The sequence below is a fragment of the Grampus griseus genome (assembly GCF_964374135.1).
Source record: "Grampus griseus genome assembly, chromosome: 11".
NCBI classification, from domain to species: Eukaryota; Metazoa; Chordata; class Mammalia; order Artiodactyla; family Delphinidae; genus Grampus; species Grampus griseus.
Window position 1 is genome coordinate 83,406,717 of NC_139005.1, and position 26,291 is coordinate 83,433,007.

Consider the following 26,291-nt stretch of genomic DNA (forward strand, 5'->3'; position numbering starts at 1 on the left):
CCATTGGAAACAGATTGTTAGGAAATTTAATTGCGTGTAATATTATGGACTGCCAACAAAAGTCAGGTAATGTGCTGTACACTGGAACATCAGAGACACTAAGTAGAGCTAGGTGTGAAATATTTTTTACAGTTGGCGTAGCATTTTGTTAGTAACATCTTGTATTTCTTACAGAGTCAACTACGGGATTTTCTGTCTGGCAGACAGTATGCAGTAGATAATGAAACTGATTTTTCTGAACCAATGTCACCAATTAGTAAACACAACTGGGATAATGAAAAGGTATGGCTAAATTGTGAGTAAATAAAAGCAGGATATGATCCTCTTAAAATCACTGTGAATTTGTACGTTACAGTTACTATTTTTTTTTAAATTTTTAAAAAGTTTTTAATTTGCTTAAATAAAAAAAATTTGTGAAGAGTAGTACATTGGAGACTGCCAAGAGCATGGTAATAATCAGTTTATTCATGGTTTTGGGCCATGGTAACAGGCACTGTGCAAAAATAGGTATCACTAAGTATCGGAAAAGTTGGTACAGGTTGCCAGAGTTCTTTGAATTTTTACATTTGGTATACGTCACAGTTAGTATTTTATTTTATTTTATTTCATTTAGTAATATACTTACTTATTTATTTATTTATTTTTGGCTGCGTTGGGTCTTTGTTGCTGTGCGCACTGGCTTTCTCTAGTTGTGGCGAGTGGGGGCTTCTCTTGCTTGCGGTGCGTGTGCTTCTCATTGTGGTGGCTTCTCTTGTTGCAGAGCGTGGGCTCTTGGCACACAGGCTGCAGGAGTTGTGGCACGCAGGTTCAGTAGTTGTGGGACGTGGGCTGTAGAGCTCAGGCTCAGTAGTTGGGGCGCATGGGCTTAGTTGCTGCGCAGCATGTGGGATCTTCCCAGACCAGGGCTCGAACCCATGTCCCCTGCATTGGCAGGCAGATTCTTAACCTCTGTGCCACCAGGGAGGTCCCACAGTTAGCATTTTAAATGGTTGATTCTTAGGAGAATATGTTCTGTTCTCCACTCTTTAAAAAATCTGTTTCTACTCTTTGCAGTAGAATAGCTGATGCATCATGAGTTCTGATAACAGGATTTGCTGTCTAAACAAACCACAGAAAAGTAGTACAGGTTTGGTTTAATATAAGTTGCCTTCAGCTGAACACTATTCTAGGTACCTAATTACATGTAGTAATTCCTCACTAACGATGGGAGTTATGTTTATGAAAGTTTCTTAGTAAAATTACCATTGACAAGATGAAAGGTTAAGAGTACTGGAAAGAGCATATCTAAAAATATGTTATATGAGATTGGTTCAGATGGCGGAGTAGAAGGACATGCTCTCACTCTTTCTTGCGAGAACACTGGAATCACAACTAACTGCTGAACAGTCATCGACAGGAAGACACTGGAACTCACCAAAACAGATACCTCACATCCAAAGACAAAGGAGAAGCCACAAGGAGATGGTAGGAGGGGCGCAATCACAATAAAATCAAATCCCATACCTGCTGGATGGGTGACCCACAAACTGGAGAACACTTATACCACAGAAGCCCACCCACTGGAGTGAAGGTTGTGAGCCCCACTTCAGGCTTCAGAACCTGGGGGTCCGGCAAAGGGAGGAGGAATTCCTAGAGAATCAAACTTTGAAGGCTAGCGGGATTCAATTGCACAACTTCGACAAAACTGGGGGAAACGGAGACTCCACTCTTGGAGGGCACACACAAAGTAGTGTTTGCATCGGGACCCAGGGGAAGAAGCAGTGACCCCACAGAGACTGAACCAGACCTACCTGCTAGTGTTGAGGGGTCGCTTGCAAAGAGGCGGGGGGTGGCTCTGTCTCACCGTGAGGACAAGGACACTGGCAGCAGAAGTTCTGGGAAGTACTCCTTGGCGTGAGCCCTCGCAGAGTCCGCCATTAGCCTCACCAAAGAGCCCGGGTAGGCTCCAGTGTTGGGTCACCTCAGGCCAAACAACCAACAGGGAGGGGACACAGCCCCACCCATCAGCAGGCAAGTGGATTAAAGTTTTATTGAGCTCTGCCCACCAGAGAAACACCCAGCTCTACCCACCACCAGTCCCTCCCATCAGGAAACTTGCACAAGCCTCTTAGACAGCCTCATCCACCAGAGGGCAACAGCAGAAGCAAGAAGAACTACAACCCTGCAGCCTGTGCAGCAAAAACCACATTCATAAAAAGACAGACAAGATGAAAAGGCAGAGGGCTATCTACCAGATGAAGGAACAAGATAAAGCCCCAGAAAAACAACTAAACAAAGTAGAGATAGGCAACCTTCCAGAAAAAGAATTCAGAATAATGATAGTGAAGATTATTCAGGAACTCAGAAAAAGAATGGAGGCAAAGATCGAGAAGATGCAAGAAATGTTTAATAAAGACCTAGAAGAACTGAAGAACAAACAGAGATGAACAATACAATAATTGAAATGAAAAATACACTAGAAGGAATCAATAGCAGAATAACTGAGGCAAGAACGGATAAGTGACCTGGTAGACAGAATGGTGGAAGTCACTGCTGCAGAACAGAATAAAGAGAAAAGAATGAAAAGAAATGAAGACAATCTAAGAGAACTCTGGGACACATTAAATGCAACAACATTTGCATTATAGGGGTCCCAAAAGGAGAAGAGAGAGAGAAAGAATCCGAGAAAATATTTGAAGAGATTATAGTTGGAAACTCCCCTAACATGGGAAAGGAAATAGCTACCCAAATCCAGGAAGCACAGAGAGTCCCATACAGGATAAAACCAAGGAGAAACACACCGAGACACATAGTAATCTAATTGGCAAAAATTAAAGACAAAGAAAAATTATTGAAAGCAGCAAGAGAAAAACGGCAAATAACATACAAGGGAACTACCATAAGGTTAACAGCTGATTTCTCAGCAGAAACTCTACAAGCCAGAAGGGAGTGGCATGATATACTTAAAGTGATGAAAGGGAAGAACCTACAACCAAGATTACTCTACCCAGCAAGGATCTCATTCAGATTCGATGGAGAAATCAAAAGCTTTACAGACATGCAAAAGCTAAAAGACTTCAGCACCACCAAACCAGCTCTACAACAAATGCTAAAGGAACTTCTTTAAGTGGGAAACACAAGAGAAGAAAAGGACCTACAAAACAAACCCAAAACAAAAAGACAATGGTCATAGGAACATACATATCGAAAATTATCTTAAACGTGAATGGATTAAGTGCTCCAACCAAAAGACACAGGCTTGCTGAATGGATACAAAAACAAGACACATACACATGCTGTCTATAAGAGACCCACTTCAGACCTAGTGACACATACAGACTGAAAGTGAGGGGATGGAAAAAGATACTCCATGCAAATGGAAATCAAAAGAAAGCTGGAGTAGCAATATTCATATCAGATAAAATAGATGTTAAAATAAAGAATGTTACAAGAGACAAGGAAGGACACTACATAAAGATCAAGGGATCTATCCGAGAAGAAGATATAACAATTATAAATATATATGCACCCAACATAGGAGCACCTCAATACATAAGGCAACTGCAAACAGCTGTAAAAGAGGAAATCGACAGGGACACAATAATAGTGGGGGACTTTAACACCTCACTTACACCAATGGACAGATCATCTAAACAGAAAATTAATGAGGAAACACAAGCTTTAAGTAACACAATAGACCAGATAGATTTCATTGATATTTATAGGACATTCCATCCAAAAACAGCAGATTACACTTTCTTCTCAAGTGCGCATGGAACATTCTCCAGGATAGATCACATCTTGGGTAACAAATCAAGCCTCAGTAAATTTAAGAAAATTGAAATCATATCAAGCATCTTTTCTGACCACAATGCTATGAGATTAGCAATCAATTACAGGGAAAAAAAACATAAAAAACACAAACACATGGAGGCTAAAAAATATGTGACTAAATAACCAAGTGCTCACTGAAGAAATCAAAGAGCGAATAAGAAAATACCTAGAGACAAATGACAAAACACAATGATCTGCTGCTGTGGGATGCAGCAAAAGCAGTTCTATCAGGGAAGTTTATAGCTATACAAGCCTACCTCAAGAAACAAGAAAAATCTCAAATAAACAATCTAACCTTACACCTAAAGGAACTAGAGAAAGAAGAACAAACGAAACCCAAAGTTAGTAGAAGGAAAGAAATCATAAAGATCAGAGCAGAAATAAATGAAATACAAACAAAGAAAGCAATAGCAAAGATCAATAAAACTAAAAGCTGGTTCTTTGAGCAGATAAACAAAATTGATAACCCATTAGCCAGACTCATCAAGAAAAAGGGAGAGGACGCAAATGAATAAAATTAGAAATGAAAAAGGAGAAGTTACAACAGACACCGCAGAAATGCAAAGCATCCTGAGAGACTACTACAAGCAACTCTATGCTAATAAAATGGACAACCTGGAAGAAATGGACACATTCTTAGAAAGGTATAACCTCCCAAGCCTGAACCAGGAAGAAGTAGAAAATATGAAAAGACTAATCACAAGTAATGAAATTAAAACTGTGATTAAAAATCTTCCAACAAACAAAAGTCCAGGACCAGATGGCTTCACAGGTGAATTCTATGAAACATTTAGAGAAGAGCTAACACCCATCCTTCTCAAACTCTTCCAAAACCTTGCGGATTAAGGAACACTCCCAAACTCATTCTATGAGGCCACCATCACCCTGATACCAAAACCAGGGAAAGATACTACAAAAAAAGAAAATTACAGACCAATATCATTGATGAATATAGATGCAAAAATCCTCAACAAAATACTAGCAAACAGAATCCAACAACACATTAAAAGGATCATACACCATGATCAAGTGGGATTTACCCCGGGATGCAAGGATTCTTCAATATACGCAAGTCAATCAATGTGATGCATCATATTAACAAACTGAAGAATAAAAACCATATGATCATCTCAGTAGATGCAGAAAAAGCTTTTGACAAAATTCAACACCCATTTATGATAAAAACTCTCCAGAAAGTGGGCATAGAGGGAACCTATCTCAACATAATAAAGGCCATATATGACAAACCCACAGCAAACATCATTCTCAATGGTGAAAAACTGAAAGCATTTCCTCTAGGATCAGGAACAAGACAAGGTTGCTCACTCTCACCACTATTATTCAACATAGTTTTGGAAGTCCTAGCCACGGCAATCAGAGAAGAAAAAGATATAAAAGGAATACAAATTGGAAAAGAAGTAAAACTGTCACTGTTTGCAGATGACATGATACTATACATAGAGAATCCTAAATATGCCACCAGAAAACTTCTAGAGCTAATCAATGAATTTGGTAAAGTTGCAGGATACAAACTTCATGCACAGAAATCTCTTGCATTCCTATACACTAATGATGAAAAATCTGAAAGAGAAATTAAGGAAACACGCCCATTTACCACTGCAACAAAAAGAATAAAATACCTAGGATTAAACCTACCTAGGGAGACAAAAGACCTGTATGCAGAAAACTATAAGACACTAATGAAAGAAATTAAAGATGATACCAACAGATGGAGAGATATACCATGTTCTTGGATTGGAAGAATCAATATTGTGAAAATGACTATACTACTCAAAACAATCTACAGATTCAATGCAATCCCTATCAATTTACCAATGGCATTTTTTACGGAACTAGAACAAAAAATCTTAAAGTTTGTATGGAGACACAAAAGACCCCGAATAGCCAAAGCAGTCTTGAGTGAAAAAAACGGAGCTGGAGGAATCAGACTCCCTGACTTAAGACTATACTATGAAGCTACAGTAATCAAGACAATATGGTACTGGCACAAAAACAGAAACATAGATCAATGGAACAGGATAGAATGCCCAGAGGTAACCCAACACACTTATGGTCAACTGATCTATGAGAAAGGCGGCAAGGATATACAATGGAGAAAAGACAGTCTCTTCAATACGTGGTGCTGGGAAAACTGGACAGCTACATGTAAAAGAATGAAATTATAACACTCCCTAACACCATACACAAAAATAAACTCAAAATGGATTTGAGACCTAAATATAAGACTGGACACTATACACCTCTTAGAAGAAAACATAGGAAGAACACTGTTTGACATAAATCACAGCAAGATCTTTTTTGATCCACCTCCTAGAGTAATGGAAATAAACACAAAAATAAACAAATGGGACCTAATGAAACTTCAAAGCTTTTGCACAGCAAAGGAAACCATAAAGAAGACGAAAAGACAACCGTCAAAATGGGAGAAAATATTTGCAAACGAATCAACGGACAAAGGATTAATCTCCAAAATATATAAACAGCTCATGCAGCTCATTATTAAAGAAACAAACAACCCAATCCAAAAATGGGCAGAAGACCTAAATAGACATTTCTCCAAAGAAGACTTACAGATGGCCAAGAAGCACATGAAAAGCTGCTCAGCATCACTAATTGTTAGAGAAATGCAAATCAAAACTACAATGAGGCATCACCTCACACCAGTTAGAATGGGCATCATCAGAAAATCTACAAACAACAAATGCTGGAGAGGGTGTGGATAAAAGGGAACCCTCTTGTACTGTTGGTGGGAATGTAAATTGATACTGCCACTATGGAGAACAGTATGGAGGTTCCTTTAAAAACTAAAAACAGAATTACCATATGATCCAGCATTCCCACTACTGGGCATATACCCAGAGATAACCATAATTCAAAAAGACACATACACTCCAATGTTCATTGCAGCAGTGTTTACAATAGCCAGGTCATGGAAGCAACTTAAATGCCCATTGACAGACGAATGGCTAAAGAAGTTGTGGTACATATATACAATGGAATATTACTCAGCCATAAAAAGGAACCAAATTGGGTCATTTGTTGAGACGTGGATGGATCTAGAGACTGTCATACAGAGTGAAGTAAGTCAGAAAGAGAAAAACAAAAATCGTATATTAACGCATGTATGTGGAACCTAGAAAAATGGTACAGATGAACTGCTTTGCAGGGCAGAAGTTGAGACACAGATGTAGAGAACAAACGTATGGACACCAAGGGGGGAAGTCGGGGGGTGGTGTGATGAATTGGGCGATTGGGATTGACATGTATACACTAATGTGTATAAAATGGATGACTAATAGGAACCTGCTGTATAAAAAACTAAAATTAAATTCAAAAAAATAAAACTATGTTATTTAAAACATCTAGAACATACCTACTTCCAAGTCAAATGCTCCAATAAGTTAATGCATTTGATGAATCACTTTCTCCATTTTCTGGAAGCATTGCTAAGGTAGATTCTTCCGTAAGTCCCGTGCTCTACATATTGCAATTCTTTTTTTTTTTTTTTTTTTTGGCCTCACAGCGTGGCTTGTGGGATCTTAGTTCCTCAACCAGGGATTGAACCCCAGCCCTTGGCAGTGAAAGCGTGGAGTCCTAACCACTGGACTGCCAGGGAATGCCCCAGATTGCACTTTTAAAAATATATTTGATCACTACTGTGAAATACTTGTATACATACTTCTTAGACTTAATAATGTAGCTTTTATGTGCATCTAATGTTTTTTCTGTCCTGTTTTAAAGTTAAATTGCTGATGCCATGACAGTTAATCCCTAACATTCTTCAGCATATCACTTCCTGAAAATAAGGACAGAACCACAATACCATTATCATATATAAGAAAACTGAAGTATTCCCTAATATCATTCATTTACTATTTTCCCTATTCAAATTTCTCCATTTGTCCCTGTAATGGGTTTTATGTCTCTTCAGAGTCTTTTAGAATTCTCCTCAGGTTTTTTTTTCTCTTGTTATTTATCTGTTGAGTTCCTACTGGTATTATTTAACTTGTTCCTCTATTTCCAATAAACTGGAAACATCTAAAAGCTTGCTTAGACTGAGCAATGTAATCTATGAAATACTTTATAACTGATGCTGAGTATTTCATTTTGTATCACACTAGGAGACACAAACTGAAGTTGTCCTGAACTTGTGAGGTCTTTCCAATATAAAGATGTAGTTTTTCTTTTGCTGTCAAAAAAGATCTAGTGATACTCTAACTCTGTAAATATCCTGTTTCCCAGCAACCTTTCACCGAATGGTTTTGAGCATGCACTGATGATCCTTGTCTGAATCAGTTATTTCTTCAGAGTTTGCAGAATGGTTACTTTCCAACTCTATCATGTCTTTATACTAATTTGCTGCCATTTCTCAGTAAAGAAGAGCTTTATCTTATTAACTAGGATGAAGTACAGTTCCCTAAAAATGGCAGGGTCACTACTTAATTCTTTCTCTTTAATTACCAGTTTAGGAGTTAGTGTAATAATTACTTATAGGAAGAAAATTAGATGTTTTTATTTCTGTTTATGTTTCTCTTTTTATGTGTGTTTACATTACTATGGACTCATGGATTTTTATTTATTCAGAGTTTTAAAATCAATTTGTCATTAATCTTTGATGCTAAAATGTAGGGGTCCCCTTTAATCTGGCTTCTGTATCTTTTTTACATGCCCTATTAGACTTTTGAGCACTTACCTCTTTTCTGGTACAAGAAAAGTATCCCAAGCTCACCTTTGGTTGTTTCCTGCTTAGGCATGGTTTCTTTTAGTGATTGTAACTACTTTCTGTTGCTTTACATTCATTTATTGCTTACATTCTCATTGTTTGTTTTTCCTACCTTGACAAGATATTTACCAAATTGTGTGGTCTTTTCTCAGTGATACTTAAGGAGTGCACTCTTTTTTTTTTTTTTTTTTAGGAGTACATTCTTACAGGCTACAGGGAGGAAACAATAATTGTTATTGTGCCTTTCATTTAAGAGGAATGAACTAATTTGTACATTTAAAATGACCTAAATAACCAGGAATGAGGACCTGCCCATTCCAATGAAAAATCCTTATAAGGAGCCTCATAGAAAATGTATCTTGTGTGGAACATGGTTAGATTAAAAGAATGTACAGCTTTTTTCTCAGTTTATTTTTCCATTTATAAGATGAATTTATGGAAGGGAACATAATAGGTCTTTGTGGAAGAAACAAAAAGAAATTACAGAAGCAATTAAGAGAGCTCAAATAATGGGGTTTATGTCAGTTGCATTTATTTATTTATTATTTATTTTTGGCTGTGTTGGGTCTTCGTTGCTGGGTGTGGGCTTTCTCTAGTTGCAGAGAGCGGGGGCTACTCTTCATTGTGGTGCACGGGCTTCTCATTGAGGTGGCTTCTCATTGTGGACCACAGGCCCTAGGCGTGCGGGCTTCAATAGTTGTGGCATGTGGGCTCAGTAGTTGTGGCTCATGGGCTGTAGAGCGCAGGCTCAGTAGTTGTGGTGCATGGGCTTAGTTGCTCCTCGGCATGTGGGACCTTCCTGGACCAGGGATCAAACCCGTGTCTCCTGCATTGGCAGGCGGATTCTTAACCACTGTGCCACCAGGGAAGTCCCCAGTTACATATTGATATAAGGATCCTGCATATCTGAAACACCCTAATGTTTGTAACATCAAATACCGGCAGTAAACTATATAAAGTTGTCATCAAGAAACTTATTTTATGATTAAAAAAATCCTAAAGGGATAGCCATGAAAAAGAATTATAGTATATAGAAACTGAAGGGTCTTCACTGTAAGCATATAGTTTTCTCATTTAACAAACAATGGTAGTTTCGTCGTGTTAATCCTCTACTTTTTATCTTTTGCCTTCTTGGATTATATTTTCTAAGAGAATTTTATCTACCAGTTAGCTGATGGATTAGATTTTATGAGGACTATTAAAATAGCAGCTATCCTCTCAACCATTCTTCTGTTACTTGCGGACTTCTGATTTTTCTTTTGCAAAGTATTTTATTTCTATTAAAATTCCTAAGTGACTTTTTGGGCTACAGTCGTAAAAAGATATATTTTGATCACCAAATGCTTACTAATGTCACACCAGCTCCTCAAGTAGATGAATGAAATGGACTGGAGAAACAATATTTTTGTTTCCTTATTTTATTTTACTTTATTTTATTTTCCCCTGAGGTACTAATCTATTGCTTTAGAAATTCTGAAGTAATGAAGGGAAAAACAGAATAAAGGCCCCAAAAGAAAATCATCAGTTAAATAAAAAAATTCTACGAGTATATTAGTTCTAGTCCAATCTTTTTTGTTCATTATATGTAAGAATTTATGTGTTGACAAATAAAAACAATACTTGTATAAATTTCAATATCAATTTAGAAAAACTGACTTTATTCAAATTGAGATTGAACATATGCATTTCAGTAATAGTTAAGAGTTAGTAAAAGCAACTTGAAGTTGTCAAAAAGTTTAAATAAAATTGTTCAACTTCTAAACAAACATTGCAAATATTTTGTGGTATGGATAGAATCAGTTTATTAAACAGATAAATGGAACAGTATCTTTATTTTTGGTATCTGGGTAAAAGCTTCAATATTGTGAATTTTTTCAATTTAAGCCCTTGCTTCTGGACATCATAACTGTATTTATGTGGAATGCTTTTCCAGAGAGCCTCTTTAAAACCCACTTGCAAATACAAGAGCAGGGAAACCATAACTGCCATGTTATCTGACCATAATGATAGGGATAGATTTCCAATTGCAGCCATGAGTTAAAAGAAACACTCTAACTGTGAGGACTCCAAGATGTTTTTCCCTGATGTTTGCCTAACATCACAGATCAGAAGGACACTATTTGCTAGCCTTTAAGAACAAGTTGTAGATGTGGGAGTTTAAGCCCTGGTCTTGTACCCAATAAGGATCAGACATATACATATTAGTAAACTCTCATTATTTCTGGACAGCAGAAGCACAGTGAAACAGAGATTGCCTGAAATTAAATGTAGAAAGAGTAAAGGAATTTCTGATTACAACGTGAATATCTCTTTCCGCTGCTTTGATTTTTGGGAAATTGTGTCACGCTTCCTGTATGTTTTAGACAGACTATTGCACTGTTAGGTTAAAATGGAAACTTTGTATTATAGATTCACATGAAGTATTATGATTTACTGTGAAAGTAAAGATAAAAGGACTTTTGAAATAAAGCAGAAAACTATGTTATACCTTACTTTATAAAATTTTAGGACAGACTTTTTAAAAATATATGTGAAAGCACTTTAATGATGAAAAGTAACCTCCTACTACTATTAATAATAATAGTAATAACAATAACAACAATAATACTTAATATTAGCAGTAGTATGTTCTACCGTATAAAATAATCTTCCAGTTTCAGGAGTAGTATGAGGCTAAGTTGAGTCCCCAGAGAGTAATATACTACTTATTTAAAGAAGAAGAAACAACTTTCAAAAAATGCTGAAAAACATTTCGTTTATTACTCTGTCTCTGTAGCATTAATGGTAACCTAGGGTTCTTAAAGATTTTTGTGCGTCCCCAGGTATTCAACTCACTACTAGAAGACTCTCTTCTTTCTTTCTTTCTCCCTTCCTTCCTTCTTTCCTTCCTTCCTTCCTCCCTCCGTCCCTCCTTCTCTCTCTCTCTCTTTCTCTCTCTCTTTCTCTTTCTTTCTTTTCTTTTCTTTTCTTTCTTTCCTTCTTTCCCAGTCACCCAATTCAGCACACCACCATCCACACCCCACCGTGGTTGTACCCCTTGGTGTCCATACGTTTGTTCTCTACATCTGTGTCTCAACTTCTGCCCTGCAAAGCAGTTCATCTGTACCATTTTTCTAGGTTCCACATACATGCGTTAATATACGATTTTTGTTTTTCTCTTTCTGACTTACTTCACTCTGTATGACAGTCTCTAGATCCATCCACGTCTCAACAAATGACCCAATTTGGTTCCTTTTATGGCTGAGTAATATTCCATTGTATATATGTACCACAACTTCTTTATCCATTCATCTGTCGATGGGCATTTAGGTTGCTGGCTATTGTAAATAGTGCTGCAGTGAACATTGGGGTCCATCTGTCTTTTTTTTTTTTTTTTTGGCGGTATGCAGGCCTCTCACTGTTGTGGCCTCTCCCGTTGCGGAGAACAGGCGCTGGAGGCGCAGACTCAGCGGCCATGGCTCACGGGCCTAGCCGCTCCGCGGCATGTGGGATCTTCCCGGGCTGGGGCATGAACCCGTGTCCCCTGCATCGTCAGGCGGACTCTCAACCACTGGGCCACCAGGGAAGTCCCATGTGTCTTTGTGAATTATGGTTTTCTCTGGGTATATGCCCAGTAGTGAGAATGCTAGATCATATGGTAATTCTATTTTTAGTTTTTTAAGGAACCTCCATACTGTTCTCCATAGTGGCTGTATCAATTTACATTCCCACCAACAGTGCAAGAGGGTTTCCTTTTCTCCACACCCTCTCCAGCATTTCTGATCTGTAGATTATCTGATGATGCCCATTCTGACTGGTGTGAGGTGATGCCTTATTGTAGTTTTGATTCCATTTCTCTAATAGTGATGTTGAGCAGCTTTTCATGTGTTTCTTGGCCATCTGTATGTCTTCCTTGGAGAAATGTCTATTTAGGTTTTCTGCCCATTTTTGGATTGAGTTGTTTGTTTCTTTAATATTGATCTATATGAGCTGTTTATATATTTTGAAGATTAATCCTTTGTCCGTTGATTCGTTTGCAAATATTTTCTCCCATTTTGAGAGTTGTCTTTTCATCTTGTTTATGGTTTCCATTGCTGTACAAAAGTTTTGAAGTTTCATTAGGTCCCATTTGTTTATTTTTGTGTTTATTTCCATTACTCTAGGAGGTGGATCAAAAAAGATCTTGCTGTGATTTATGTCAAACAGTGTTCTTCCTATGTTTTCTTCTAAGAGGTGTATAGTGTCCAGTCTTATATTTAGGTCTCGAATCCATTTTGAGTTTATTTTTGTGTATGGTGTTAGGGAATGTTATAATTTCATTCTTTTACATGTAGCTGTCCAGTTTTCCCAGCACCACGTATTGAAGAGACTGTCTTTTCCCCATTGTATATCCTTGCCTCCTGTGTCATAGATAAGTTGACCATAGGTGCGTGCGTTTATCTCTGGGCTTTCTTTCTTGTTCCATTGATCTATGTTTCTGTTTGTGCCAGTACCATATTGTCCTGATTACTGTAGCTTTATAGTATAGTCTTAAGTCAGGGAGTCTGATTCCTCCAGCTCCGTTTTCTTCCCTCGAGACTGCTTTGGCTATTCAGGGTCTTTTGTGTCTCCATACAAATTTTAAGATTTTTTGTTCTAGTTATGTAAAAAATGCCATTGGTAATTTGATAGGAATTGCATTGAGTCTGTAGATTGCTTTGGGTAGTACAGTCATTTTCACAATATTGATTCTTCCAATCCAAGAACATGGTATATCTCTCCATCTGTTGGTATCATCTTTAATTTCTTTCATTAGTGTCTTATAGTTTTCTGCATACAGGTCTTTTGTCTCCCTAGGTAGGTTTAATCCTAGGTATTTTATTCTTTTTGTTGCAGTGGTAAATGGGCGTGTTTCCTTAATTTCTCTTTCAGATTTTTCATCATTAGTGTATAGGAATGCAAGAGATTTCTGTGCATGAAGTTTGTATCCTGCAACTTTACCAAATTCATTGATTAGCTCTAGAAGTTTTCTGGTGGCATATTTAGGATTCTCTATGTATAGTATCATGTCATCTGCAAACAGTGACAGTTTTACTTCTTTTCCAATTTGTATTCCTTTTATATCTTTTTCTTCTCTGATTGCCGTGGCTAGGACTTCCAAAACTATGTTGAATAATAGTGGTGAGAGTGAGCAACCTTGTCTTGTTCCTGTTCCTAGAGGAAATGCTTTCAGTTTTTCACCATTGAGAATGATGTTTGCTGTGGGTTTGTCGTATATGGCCTTTATTATGTTGAGATAGGTTCCCTCTATGCCCACTTTCTGGAGAGTTTTTATCATAAATGGGTGTTGAATTTTGTCAAAAGCTTTTTCTGCATCTACTGAGATGATCATATGGTTTTTATTCTTCAATTTGTTAATATGGTGTATCACATTGATTGATTTGCGTATATTGAAGAATCCTTGCATCCTGGGGTAAATCCCACTTGATCATGGTGTATGATCCTTTTAATGTGTTGTTGGATTCTGCTCGCTAGTATTTTCTTGAGAATCTTTGCATCTATATTCATCAATGATATTAGTCTGTAATTTTGCTTTTTTGTAGTATCTTTCCCTGGTTTTGGTATCAGGGTGATGGTGGCCTCATAGAATGAGTTTGGGAGTGTTCCTTAATCCACAAGTTTTTGGAAGAGTTTGAGAAGGATGGGTGTTAGCTCTTCTCTAAATGTTTCATAGAATTCACCTGTGAAGCCATCTGGTCCTGGACTTTTGTTTGTTGGAAGATTTTTAATCACAGTTTTAATTTCATTACTTGTGATTGGTCTTTTCATATTTTCTACTTCTTCCTGGTTCAGTCTTGGAAGGTTATACCTTTCTAAGAATGTGTCCATTTCTTCCAGGTTGTCCGTTATATTGGCATAGAGTTGCTTGTAGTAGTCCCTTAGGATGCTTTGTATTTCTGCGGTGTCTGTTGTAACTTCTCCTTTTTGAATTCTAATTTTATTGATTTGAGTCCTCTCCCTCTTTTTCTGATGAGTCTGGCTAATGGTTTATCAGTTTTGTTTATCTTCTCAAAGAACCAGCTTTTAGTTTTATTGACCTTTGCTATTGTTTTCTTTGTTTGTATTTCATTTATTTCTGCTCTGATCTTTATGATTTCTTTCCTTCTGCTAACTTTGGGTTTTGTTTGTTCTTCTTTCTCTAGTTCCTTTAGGTGTAAGGTTAGATTGTTTATTTGAGATTTTTCTTGTTTCTTGAGGTAAGCTTGTATAGCTATAAACTTCCCTGTTAGAACTGCTTTTGCTGCATCCCATAGGTTTTGGATTGTCGTGTTTTCATTGTCATTTGTCTCTAGGTATTTTTTGATTTCCTCTTTGATTTCTTCAGTGATCTCTTGGTTATTTAGTAATGTATTATTTAGCCTCCATGTGTGTGTGTTTTTTTTATGTTTTTTTCCCTGTAATTCATTTCTTATCTCATAGCGTTGTGGTCAGAAAGATGCTTGGTATAATTTTAATTTTCTTAAATTTACTGAGGCTTGATCTGTTACCCAACATGTGATCTATCCTGGAGAATGTTCCATGCGCACTTGAGAAGAAAGTGTAATCTGCTGTTTTTAGATGAAATGTTCTATAAATATCAATGAAATCTATCTGGTGTATTTTGTCATTTAAAGCTTGTGTTTCCTTATTAATTTTCTGTCTGGATGGTCTGTCCATTGGTATAAGTGATGTGTTAAAGTCCCCCACTATTATTGTGTCCCTGTCGATTTCCTCTTTTACAGCTGTTTGCAGTTGCCTTATGTATTGAGGTGCTCCTATGTTGGGTGCATATATATTTATAATTGTTATATCTTCTTCTTGGATTGACCTCTTTATCATTATATAGTGTCCTTCCTTGTCTCTTGTAACATTCTTTATTTTAACATCTATTTTATCTGATATGAATATTGCTACTCCAGCTTTCTTTTGATTTCCATTTGCATGGAGTATCTTTTTCCATCCCCTCACTTTCAGTCTGTATGTGTCACTAGGTCTGAAGTGGGTCTCTTATAGACAGCATGTGTATGTGTCTTGTTTTTGTATCCATTCAGCAAGCCTGTGTCTTTTGGTTGGAGCACTTAATCCATTCACGTTTAAGATAATTTTCGATATGTATGTTCCTATGACCATTGTCTTTTTGTTTTGGGTTTGTTTTGTAGGTCCTTTTCTTCTCTTGTGTTTCCCACTTAAAGAAGTTCCTTTAGCATTTGTTGTAGAGCTGGTTTGGTGGTGCTGAATTCTCTGAGCTTTTGGTTGTCTGTAAAGCTTTTGATTTCTCCATCGAATCTGAACGAGATCTTTGCTGGGTAGAGTAATCTTGGTTGTAGGTTTTTCCCTTTCATCACTTTAAGTATATCATGCCACTCCCTTCTGGCTTGTAGAGTTTCTGCTGAGAAATCAGCTGTTAACCTTATGGTAGTTCCCTTGTATGTTATTTGATGTTTTTCTCTTGCTGCTGTCAATAATTTTTCTTTGTCTTTAAGTTTTGCCAATTTGATTACTATGTGTCTTGGCATATTTCTTCTTGGGTTTATCCTGTATTGGACTCTGCGCTTCCTGGTTTTGGGTGGCTACTTTCTTTCTCATGTTAGGGAATTTTTTGACTATAATCTCTTCAAATATTTTCTCGGATTCTTTCTCTCTCTCTTCTCCTTTTGGGACCCCTATAATGCAAATGTTGTTGTGTTTAGTGTTGTCCCTGAGGTCTCTTAAGCTGTCTTCATTTCGTTTCATCATTCTTTTTTCTTTATTCTGTTCCACAGCAGTGAATTCCACCATTCTGTCTTCCAGGTCCCTTATCCGTTTTTCTGCCTCAGTTATTCTGCTGTTGATTCCTTTGAGTGTATTTTTCATGTCAGTTACTGTATTGTTCATCTCTGTTAATTTGTTCTTTAATTCTTGTAGGTCTTTGTTAAACATTTCTTGCATCTTCTCGATCTTTGCTTCTATTCTTTTTCCAAGGTCCTGGATCATCTTTACTATCATCATTCTGAATTCTTTTTCTGGAAGGTTGCCAATCTCCACTTCATTTAGTTAGTTTTCTGGGGTTTTATCTTGTTCCTTCATCTGGTAGATAGCCCTCTGCCTTTTCATCTTGTCTATCTTTCTTTGAATGTGTTTTGTGTTCCACAGGCTGCAGGATTGTAGTTCTTCTCTTTTTCATTTATTTCTCATCTGATCTTTTTTTTTTTTTTTTTGCGGTATGCGGGCCTCTCAGTGTTATGGCCTGTCCTGTTGAAGAGTACAGGCTCCGGACGTGCAGGCTCAGCGGCCATGGCTCACAGGCCTATACACTCTGTGGCATGTGGGATCTTCCCGGACCGGGGCACGAACCCTTGTCTGCTGCATCGGAAGGCGGACACTGTGCCACCAGGGAAGCCACTTTTTTTTGTTTTTTTAAAATTTATTCATTCGTTTATTTTTGGCTGTGTTGGGTCTTCGTTTCTGTGTGAGGGCTTTCTCTATTTGCGGCAAGCGGGGGCCACTCTTCATCGCGGTGTGCAGGCCTCTCACTATCGCGGCCTCTCGTTGCGGAGCACAGGTTCCAGACACGCAGGCTCAGTAATTGTGGCTCACGGGCCTAGTTGCTCTGTGGCATGTGCGAGCTTTCGAGACCAGGGCTCAAACCCGTGTACCCTGCATTGGCAGGCAGATTCTCATCCACTGCACCACCAGGGAAGCCCTTATCTGATCTTTTTGATTTTTTTCCCTCTGCTAACTTTGGGTTTGTTTTTCTTCTTTCTCTTAATTTCTTTAGGTGTAGGATTAGGTTGTTTATTTGAAATTTTTCTTGTTTCTTGAGGTAGGATGTGTTGCTATAACCTTCCCTCTTAGCACTGCTTTTGCTGCATCCCATAGGTTTTAGGTTATCATGTTTTCATTGGCATTTGTTTCTAGCTATTTTTTGATTTCCTCTTTGTTTTCTTCAGTGATCTCTTCGTTATTTAGTAGTGTATTGTTTAGCCTCCATGTGTTTGTATTTTTTACGTTTTTTTCCTTAATTGATATGTAGTCTTTTAGTGTTGTGGTCGGAAAACATACTTGATACGATTTCAATTTTCTTAAATTTACCAAGGCTTGATTTGTGACGCACGATATATTTTATCCTGAGAATGTTCCATGAGCACTTGAAAAGAAAGTGTTTTCTGTTCTTTTTGGATGGAATATCCTATAAATATCAATTAAGTCCATCTTGTTTAGTGTATCATTAAAGCTTGTGTTTTCTTATTCATTTTCATTTTGAATGATCTGTCCATTGGTGAAAGTGGGGTGTTATAGTCCCGCAGTATTATTGTGTTACTGTCGATTTCCCCTTTTATGGCTGTTAGCATTTGCCTTATGTATTGAAGTCCTTGTACGGTTGGTGCATAAATATTTACAAATGTTATATCTTCTTCTTGGATTGATCCCTTGATCATTTTAGTACAGATCTTAAAGATGATTTTAATTTAGTTGTATCTTAGTACTTTTCTTTTTAAGGCAATGTAATAAAAATATATGAGCACTTATTTGATCCCAACTTCCCGATAAGTTTTTATCAATAGTTTCAATTTTGAAATATCTAAAAGGGGCAAATACATGTATGAATTTTTCTTTCGTTTATCATTGAACAAATGCTGATTGAGAACTTATTAATAAGAATGGATTGATTACCTGCTCTTATGCCAGTCATTCTTTTAGGGCTTAAGGATGCATCATTTGCTCTCAGGGCACTCATAAAATAGTAGAAAGATTAATAAAATAGACAAAGTATCAGAAAGTATTAATATTTATGTAGAGAATTATAATTGGTTCATATGCATAGTTATAACAGATTGAGAAGAAAGAGAATATGTGAATTGCTTCTTTATACTGGAAAATCAGGGAGCCTCTCTTCAAATGTAACATTTAGTATCTTTAATATTTAAGAAAAATAGTTTCATAGAATTCATATCAAACTTTTTGTTTTAATGAATTTTGCTTAGATTTTATTTGGAGTCCATGTTTAAGGTAACCTTTTCCTGTCCATTGAGGTTTTTTAAATTGACCCTGACTGCCTTACATGTTTTAAGAATTGTTTTTTACATGAAAGTTAAATAATCCCAAAGCATGTTATCTTTAGAAGTGCTTTTAAGATGTGTATGAACTTGAAACTTCCTTTATAACTGTCTGAGAGACTTCCTATTTATTTGTAAGTTTTATTTCTACCTTTTAACTCTGTTTTGTGCTTCTTAATTTAATGTGATTAGACAGAATATTAAGAAATCTTAATTTTAATAAGGAAAATATTTTCTTAGAGTTTACAGATGATAAATTATTGGGTCTTTAGCTAAGGTGTCAGTCACTGATAGACTTATGAATTTCATGAGTTTTGAGCATAAGTTGAGTTTAGCATTTGTGAGTCTATTTTCCCAGTGTAATAGGCAAGGAGAGGATTTCAAGTGAACATTCTGGGAGCAACATCTAAGAATTAAAAACAAGCAGGATTCCAGAGCAGGGTGAAAGTAGTTGAGAGTGTGAGAATAAGGAGAGAATTTCATGCAAGGAATATAATTTTGATGAAATCCAATTTATCATTTTTTTTTCTATTATGTTTTGTACTTTTGCTGTCATATCTAATAAGTTTTCCTAATTCCAAGTCATGAAGATATTCTCCTATGTTTTCTTCTGAAAGTTTTATAATTTTGTACTGTACATTTAGGTCTGTGATCTACTTTGAGTTAATTTTTATAAAAGGTGTGAGGTTTAGGTGAAGTTCATTTGTTTTGCATATGGATGACCAGTTGCTCCCACACCAATTATTGTAAAGACTGTCCTTTCTTTATTGCTTCTATTGCACCTGTATCAAAAATCAAATGGCAATATCTGTGTTCTCTTTCTGGACTCTATTCTGTTTCATTGATCTGAGTGTCTGTCCTTTTGTAAATACTATGCTTTTTTTCGTTTTGTTTTTACAATTTATATTCACTTATTAAAAGGAAACGTTTATAATCTCAAGGTTGAGAAGGATTCTTAAGACCCAGAAAGCAAAAAAAATTAGGGAAGAGATTAATGAATTTGATCATTACAAAATGTAAAAATTTCTTGACCTATTCTATTAACAGTGGTAAAATATAAGAAACAAACTGAGAGGAGATCTTTGCCAGTGCATAATATATGAGGGTTAAAATCTAGAATATAAAAAGAACTACTATGAATATGAAAAAAGCAAACAAATTACACAATAGAAAGCCATGCAGTCAGTTAACAGGAAAAGAAATAAAGATGGCCAACACATTTTTAAAAAGATTCCTAGTCTACCAGGTAATCAGAGGAAATAGGTAAAACTTTAAAAGTTTTATAACATTAAGTAGTGGCCAGGATATAGGAAAATGGGAACTCTCCTTCACTGTTGGTGGGGGTATAAATAGGTACAAGTGAAGGACACTTGGCAGTATGTATTAAAATAATAAAAAAGTACATTCTCTATAATCCCAGCAGTACTATAAAAACACTCAACATATATACAGGGAGATCAGTATCAGAATATACATGCAGCAATGCTTATAATAAAATTTGGAGGAATCTAAATGACCCTCATTAGGGGAATGACTAAATTGTAATATTTTTATATTAGAATGCTATATATTACTGTTTATAAGGAGACAGGTTAAGTTTCTCTTTATGGGCCTGAAAACTTCCTGACACTCATTATATAAGCAACATTTTTTCCTTCTTTCACAGAAGAAAGGTAGAATTAAATTGTAACATTGGCAGTTTACAGCAAGATTTGTGTGCTGTTTTCAAGAAAATGGATACTCCTGTGAGAAGTCTTTGTTCATAAAAACATGTTTTTCTGTTGTTTAATGTATCTATTGGGTTGGCCAAAAAGTTCGTTCGAGTTTGTCCGTAAGATGGTACAGAAAAACATGAACAAACTTTCTGGCCAACCCAATATTAGAAAATAAGAGGGAAGCACCCCTAGTGCCTCAAAGGAAATAAGAAAATTAAGACTGAATATCACCTGGGTTCCAAGTTTCTTCCATGGGAAGGAAATCAATACTGTGCTATCTTGACTATTGTAATTGTAAAGTAATTTTTAAGATCATTTTTCAGGACATATAATATGTTGTTTCATTTTCTTTTGGCTTACATACTTAATTTTTGATGTTCTATTAACCTTACTATTGTTCCTGTGTATGTAATGTGTCATTTTGCTCTGGCTGCTCTTAAGATTTTTTATCTTTGGATGTCAGAGTTTAAGTGTAAAGGAGTGCTTTTCTTTGTGTTTTCCTACTTGAGTAACTCTTGGATCTATAAATTGATGTTTTCCACCAAATTTGGGATACTTTTTGCCATAATTTCAGCAAATATTTTTTCTGTTTTTTTCACTCCTCTGCAGGGATTTCAATTACATATATGTCGGACTTGTTTAATTTGACCTGCAGATCTCTTTGGTTCCTTCTTTTTTTCTCTTTTGTTTTTCAGATTTGGTAATTTCTATTTCTATATCTATATGTGCATTGATAGTTTCTTTCACTTTCTTCAAGTTGTTGTTGAGCACACCAAGCAAATTTTGTTTCAGTTATTGTACTTTTTATCTCTAGAATTTTCTCTTTATAGTGTCCACTTTTCAGTTCTCATTCCTCTATTAAGTCACTGATAACATAGTTTCCTTTAATTCATTGAACACATTTTAGTTTAGTTCTTTGACTATATTTAGAGCAGATGCTTTGATAGTCTGTCTGATAAATCTAACATGTAGGTCCACTTGGTGACATTTTCTATTGACTGCTTTTTATCCTAAGAAGGGGTTACAGTCCCTTTTCTTTGGCTGTCTAGTAATTTTTGGATGAAACCCAGACATTTCAGGTAATATTTTATAGCAACTCCAGTTTTTTCTCATGTTCTTCTGAGGAACATTGGTTTTTATTTCTAGTAGGCAGGTAACTTGCCTAGATTCCAACTTCATAGTTTGTTTCCTTGGTGGTATGCATTGGATATCTGTTCTTATAGTTTCCCTTTGCTGATTTTTTTAGCTTGGCTTTTGTAAGCCTTCCCTCTGCCTGCCAAATTTGGCAGTCAGCCAAGCATTTGGGGGAGATATGGAGCTTATTTCTGTGGATTCCTTTTTCCTAGGGATTTTCATGAATTTTCCAGTTGTTCTGACAGGTTTTGGCTTTGTATACTTAACATTTCAAGCCTGTTCAGCTTCAGTTTTCTGCCACTTAAGCTATACACAGTTGTAGAGTGCACTCAATTTAGCAAACCTTCAGACGCATAGCTCCGGTTCTTTATAGCTCAATCTTTCTAATATATTTCTTTCTGTTTTCTGTCTGTGTTTTTGATGGACCCCCTGGAATCTTCCCCATGCTTGCATAGTTTTGCTGTCAGCTAGGGGTTTTGGATATTTATGCTCTCAATTGTTTCTAGGAATTCCTCCTTTAAATTTCTAGCTGTTTTCCCAGCTCTGAATTCTAATCTCTGGCACCTTTAGTCACTTCTATAGTCATGAAACTTGGGCCAGTAAACCACAAACTTAATTCATACCCTTCTTATTGCAGTTCTTTTAAAACTAAATGTTCCTCCAGCCTCTATTTTTTGGACACTTACCAGTGTCTTTAAATACTATTTAAAATTTTTTATTTACTATTTAATGTTTGTTATTTAAGGGGTTCTCATGATAAGTTGCATCCCCTCCTTTACTGGAAGTTGTAGGGACTTGAATAAGCACAAACTTGCAATTCTTACCTTCCTTGTTGCAGTTCTTCTAACATTAAATTCTCCTCCAGCTTGTGTCTGCGTTTTGGATGCTTTCCAGTGTCTTTACATAGTTATGTTTTAAAAATTTTACCTAATATTTTGTAGTGGTTACCTGTGGGAGTTCACAGTATCACTTCTGTAATACTAGAAGTTGCAAGGCTTTGAAAAGCTATAGTTAGCTAATTTTAAGAAAAAGATCATTGAATACCCTGGTTTATCACTTGACTGTGAAGGACAAGTGCCGTATATATGAAAGAACTGTTGCCCCTATCAAGTTCTCACAAATGTTACTTATCTTGTGTTTGAACAGTCTATAGCTCTGTTTTAGGCCAGTTAATGTCAACGTCAACTACTTGCTATTATTTGCTAACGTTTGGTTGAATCTCTTTATTTTAATTCTTAGTTGGTTATTTGGTATTGTGAAAGTCAGGATCTAGTAATTCTTCAGAAATTTAACAATTTAACTTCAGCCCTTATATCTTGCCCTGTAAAGAGACATGGGTATGGGACCAAATAGTGGCAGTTGGCCCATTCCCTACGCTTCAGGGAGCTTCATTGTTAGTGATTATTTAGTGGCAAATGTATGTAGGGAAATGAGATCAGGTCTCATCAGAAATGCAGCTGTATCTTTTATATCATTTTCTAAGAGACATTTTCCAACAATTGTGATAGCTGTTATTTACTTATAGATTCTCATTGATGGCAAGTTGGTTTCACGAGCCAAGATATGTTCATTGTTCAACCCAAACTTTTGGTTTATATGGCAATTCTCTTTTCCCAAAGAGCTGAGTGAGATACTGTCATTGAATGATCATAAGTATTTTTGCTGTGTATTAAAAAAAGATTGTTGGAATGGGAGAAAATATTTGCAAATGATACGACAGGCAAGGGCTTAATCTCCAAAATATATAAACAGCTCATACAACTCAACAACAAAAAAATAAACAACCCAATCGAAAAATGGGCAGAAGAGCTTACTAGACATTTCTCCAAAGAAGATCTACAGATGGCCAGTAGTTACTTGAAAAGATGCCCAACATCACTAAATTATTAGAGAAACGCAAATCAAAACTACAATGAGGTATGAACTCATACCAGTCAGAATGGCCATCATCAAAAAATCTACAAACAATAAATGCTGGAGAGAGTGTGGAAAAAAGGCCCTCTGGCACTGTTGGTGGGAATGTAAATTGATACAGCCACTATGGAGAACAGTATGGAGGTTCCTTAAAAAACTAAAAACAGAACTACCATATGACCCAGCAATCCCACTACTGGGCATATACCCTGAGAAAACCATAATTCAAAAAGAGTCGTGTACCACAGTGTTCATTGCAGCTCTATTTACAATAGCCAGGACATGGAAGCAACCTAAGTGTCCATCGACAGATGAATGGATAAAGAAGAAGTGACACACATATACAATGGAATATCACTCAGCCATAAAAAGAAACGAAATTGAGTTATTTGTAGTGAGGTGGATGGACCTAGAGTCTGTCATACAGAGTGAAGTAAGTCAGAAAGAGAAAAACAAATACCATATGCTAACACATATATATGGAATCTAAAAAAAAAAAACGTTCTGAAGAACCTAGGGGCAGGACAGGAATAAAGACGCAGACCTACCAGAGAATGGACTTGAAGACATGGGGAGGGGGAAGGGTAAGCTGGGACGAAGTGAGAGAGTGGCATGGACTTATATATACTACCAAATGTAAAATCGATAGCTAGTGGGAAGCAGCTGCATAGCACAGGGAGATCAGGTCTGTGCTTTGTGACCATCTAGAGGGGTGGGATGAGGAGGGTGGGAGGGAGGAAGATGCAAGAGAGAAGAGATATGGGGATATATGTATAGCTGATTCACCTTGTTATAAAGCAGAAACTAACACACCATTGTAAAGCAATTATACTCCAATAAAGATGTTAAAAAGAAAGCAACTCCAATGAGGTACCACCTCACACTGTTTAGAATGGGCATCATTAAAAAGTCTACAAATAACAAATGCTGGAGAGGGTGTGGAGAAAAGGGAACCCTACAACACTGTTGGTGGGAATGTAAGTTGGTACAGCCCCTATGGAAAACAGTATGGAGGCTCCTCAGAAAGCTGAAAATAGAGTTACCATATGATCCAGCAATCCCACTCCTGGGAATATACCTGGTCAAAACTATAGTTCAGAAAGATACATGCGCCCCTATATTCATAGAAGCACTGTTCACAATAGCCAAAATATGGAAACAACCTAAATGTCCATTGACAGGTGAATGGATAAAGATGTGGTATATGTATACGATAGAATACTACTCAACCATAAAAAATAATGAAATAATGCCATTTGCAGCAACATGGATGCAACTAGAGATTATCATACTAAGTGAAGTAAGTCAGAAAGAGAAAGATAAATACCATATTATATCACTTATATGTGAAATCTAAAATATGGCACAAATAAGTTTATCTACAAAACAAAAACCGACTCATAGATATAGAGAACAGACTTGTGGTTGCCAAGGGTTGGGGGGGGAGAGGGATGGACTGGGAGTTTGGGGTTGGTAGATGCAAACTATTACATTTAGAATCGATAAACAACAAGGTCCTACTGTATAGCATGGGGAACTATATTCAATATCCTGTGATAAACCATAATGGAAAAGAATATGAAAGAATGTTTATGTGTGTATAACTGAGTCACTTTGCTGCACAGCAGAGATTGGCACAGCATTGTAAATCACTTATACTTCAATAAAAAATAAATAAATAAAAAGATTATTTATGAATTTAGAAATCTTCAATAAAGAAAATATTTTATTGTACAGATACAGTTACTAGCAAAGAAAATTATCTACTCATATTTAAACCTGCTGGTGAATTCAAAGAACGACTTGGCTCTGGCGCATATTCTCAATATTCCTGATAGAGGACTTGGAAGAGAAGCCTTCACTGATTTGAAACATGCTGCTCGAGAGAAACAGATGTCTATCTTTTTGGTATGGACATGTTACCTTTTCAATATTTATTTTAAAGACTCTCTGAACAGTGGATCCATGTACCTTAATATAGGATTCTTTTAACTATGACAGAGCAACTTTTAAATTGTGAATATGTGTTCTATGTCATGTATTTGAAAATCCATGGTAGTTTTGTTTTTTACTGTATATTTTACTATATATATAGTTCATAAGGGAGAATTTCTCTAAAGCTGTGTTTCCCTACATGTGTTCTGCGGAGTGCTAACCCTGTTAGATTCTCCTTGAATAAATTATTTCCAGAGGCAAAAGTGCCTGTTCAATGCTCTTTGAATAAATGTTTCCAAGGGCAAAAAGTTGGAAATCGTGTATACTCTTACTGGATATATGTAATGCATGTATACTTCTTCCAAGAAGTCCTACCATAAAGAAACCTGCTTAAGTTAACCTTGTTATTTAACCTGTCATTTCCTAAGTTATTTAACCATGGAACTTTCCCCAGATTATTTAAATTTCATAGATTTTTCCTTTCTTAGGATATGCTTTGGAAAATACAGCTTTAGAACATTTTGCCTTTGATGGAGATGGCCTAATGTATAGCCATCATATTATATATATGTATTTTTATCATTGTAAAGGCAAGACCTTTTGAACTACACATGATCAAATGATCCAAAAATGTGCAAGCTAGATGGGGCTTAGTGATTATCTAGTCTAAACCTTTATTTTACAAATAAAGAAGCTAAGGCTTGGAAGAGTTGAATTAATTGTTCAACTTTTAAATCAACACAATTGACACAGAAAAATCCCTTTGTTCCATATAACAATTCCAGTAGCCAGTAGTCAGTCTATTTAAGAATATATTTATTTTTTATAGAATACCACTGTCTAATTCTTTATAGACAGTGATATACTCTTTTTTTATGGCCATGCTGTGCAGCTTGCGGGATCGTAGTACCCCGACCAGGGATCGAACCGGAGCCCCCTGCAGTGGAAGTGCAGAGTCCTGACTACTGGACCACCAGGGAATTCCCAACAATGATATACTCT

At 36.4% G+C, this 26,291-nt stretch overlaps 1 protein-coding gene across 25 annotated transcripts in view; it reads left to right on the forward strand.

Moving 5' to 3' along the window:
- PARPBP (PARP1 binding protein) overlaps positions 1 to 26,291 on the forward strand; it is a gene marked incomplete at both ends in the record, with an annotated part of 78,920 nt that overhangs the window by 16,254 nt on the left and 36,375 nt on the right. For 11 of the 25 annotated variants that reach the window (XM_082665908.1, XM_082665919.1, XM_082665930.1 and 8 more), the window contains 2 exons: positions 175 to 282; positions 25,092 to 25,262. The exons of 3 other annotated variants lie outside the window; for them this stretch is intronic. In XM_082665908.1, the coding sequence (XP_082522034.1) occupies positions 175 to 282; positions 25,092 to 25,262 (279 nt within the window). The remainder of the gene's footprint in view (positions 1 to 174; positions 283 to 25,091; positions 25,263 to 26,291) is intronic. 11 more of the 25 variants (XM_082665928.1, XM_082665914.1, XM_082665910.1 and 8 more) reach the window with 3 other exon arrangements.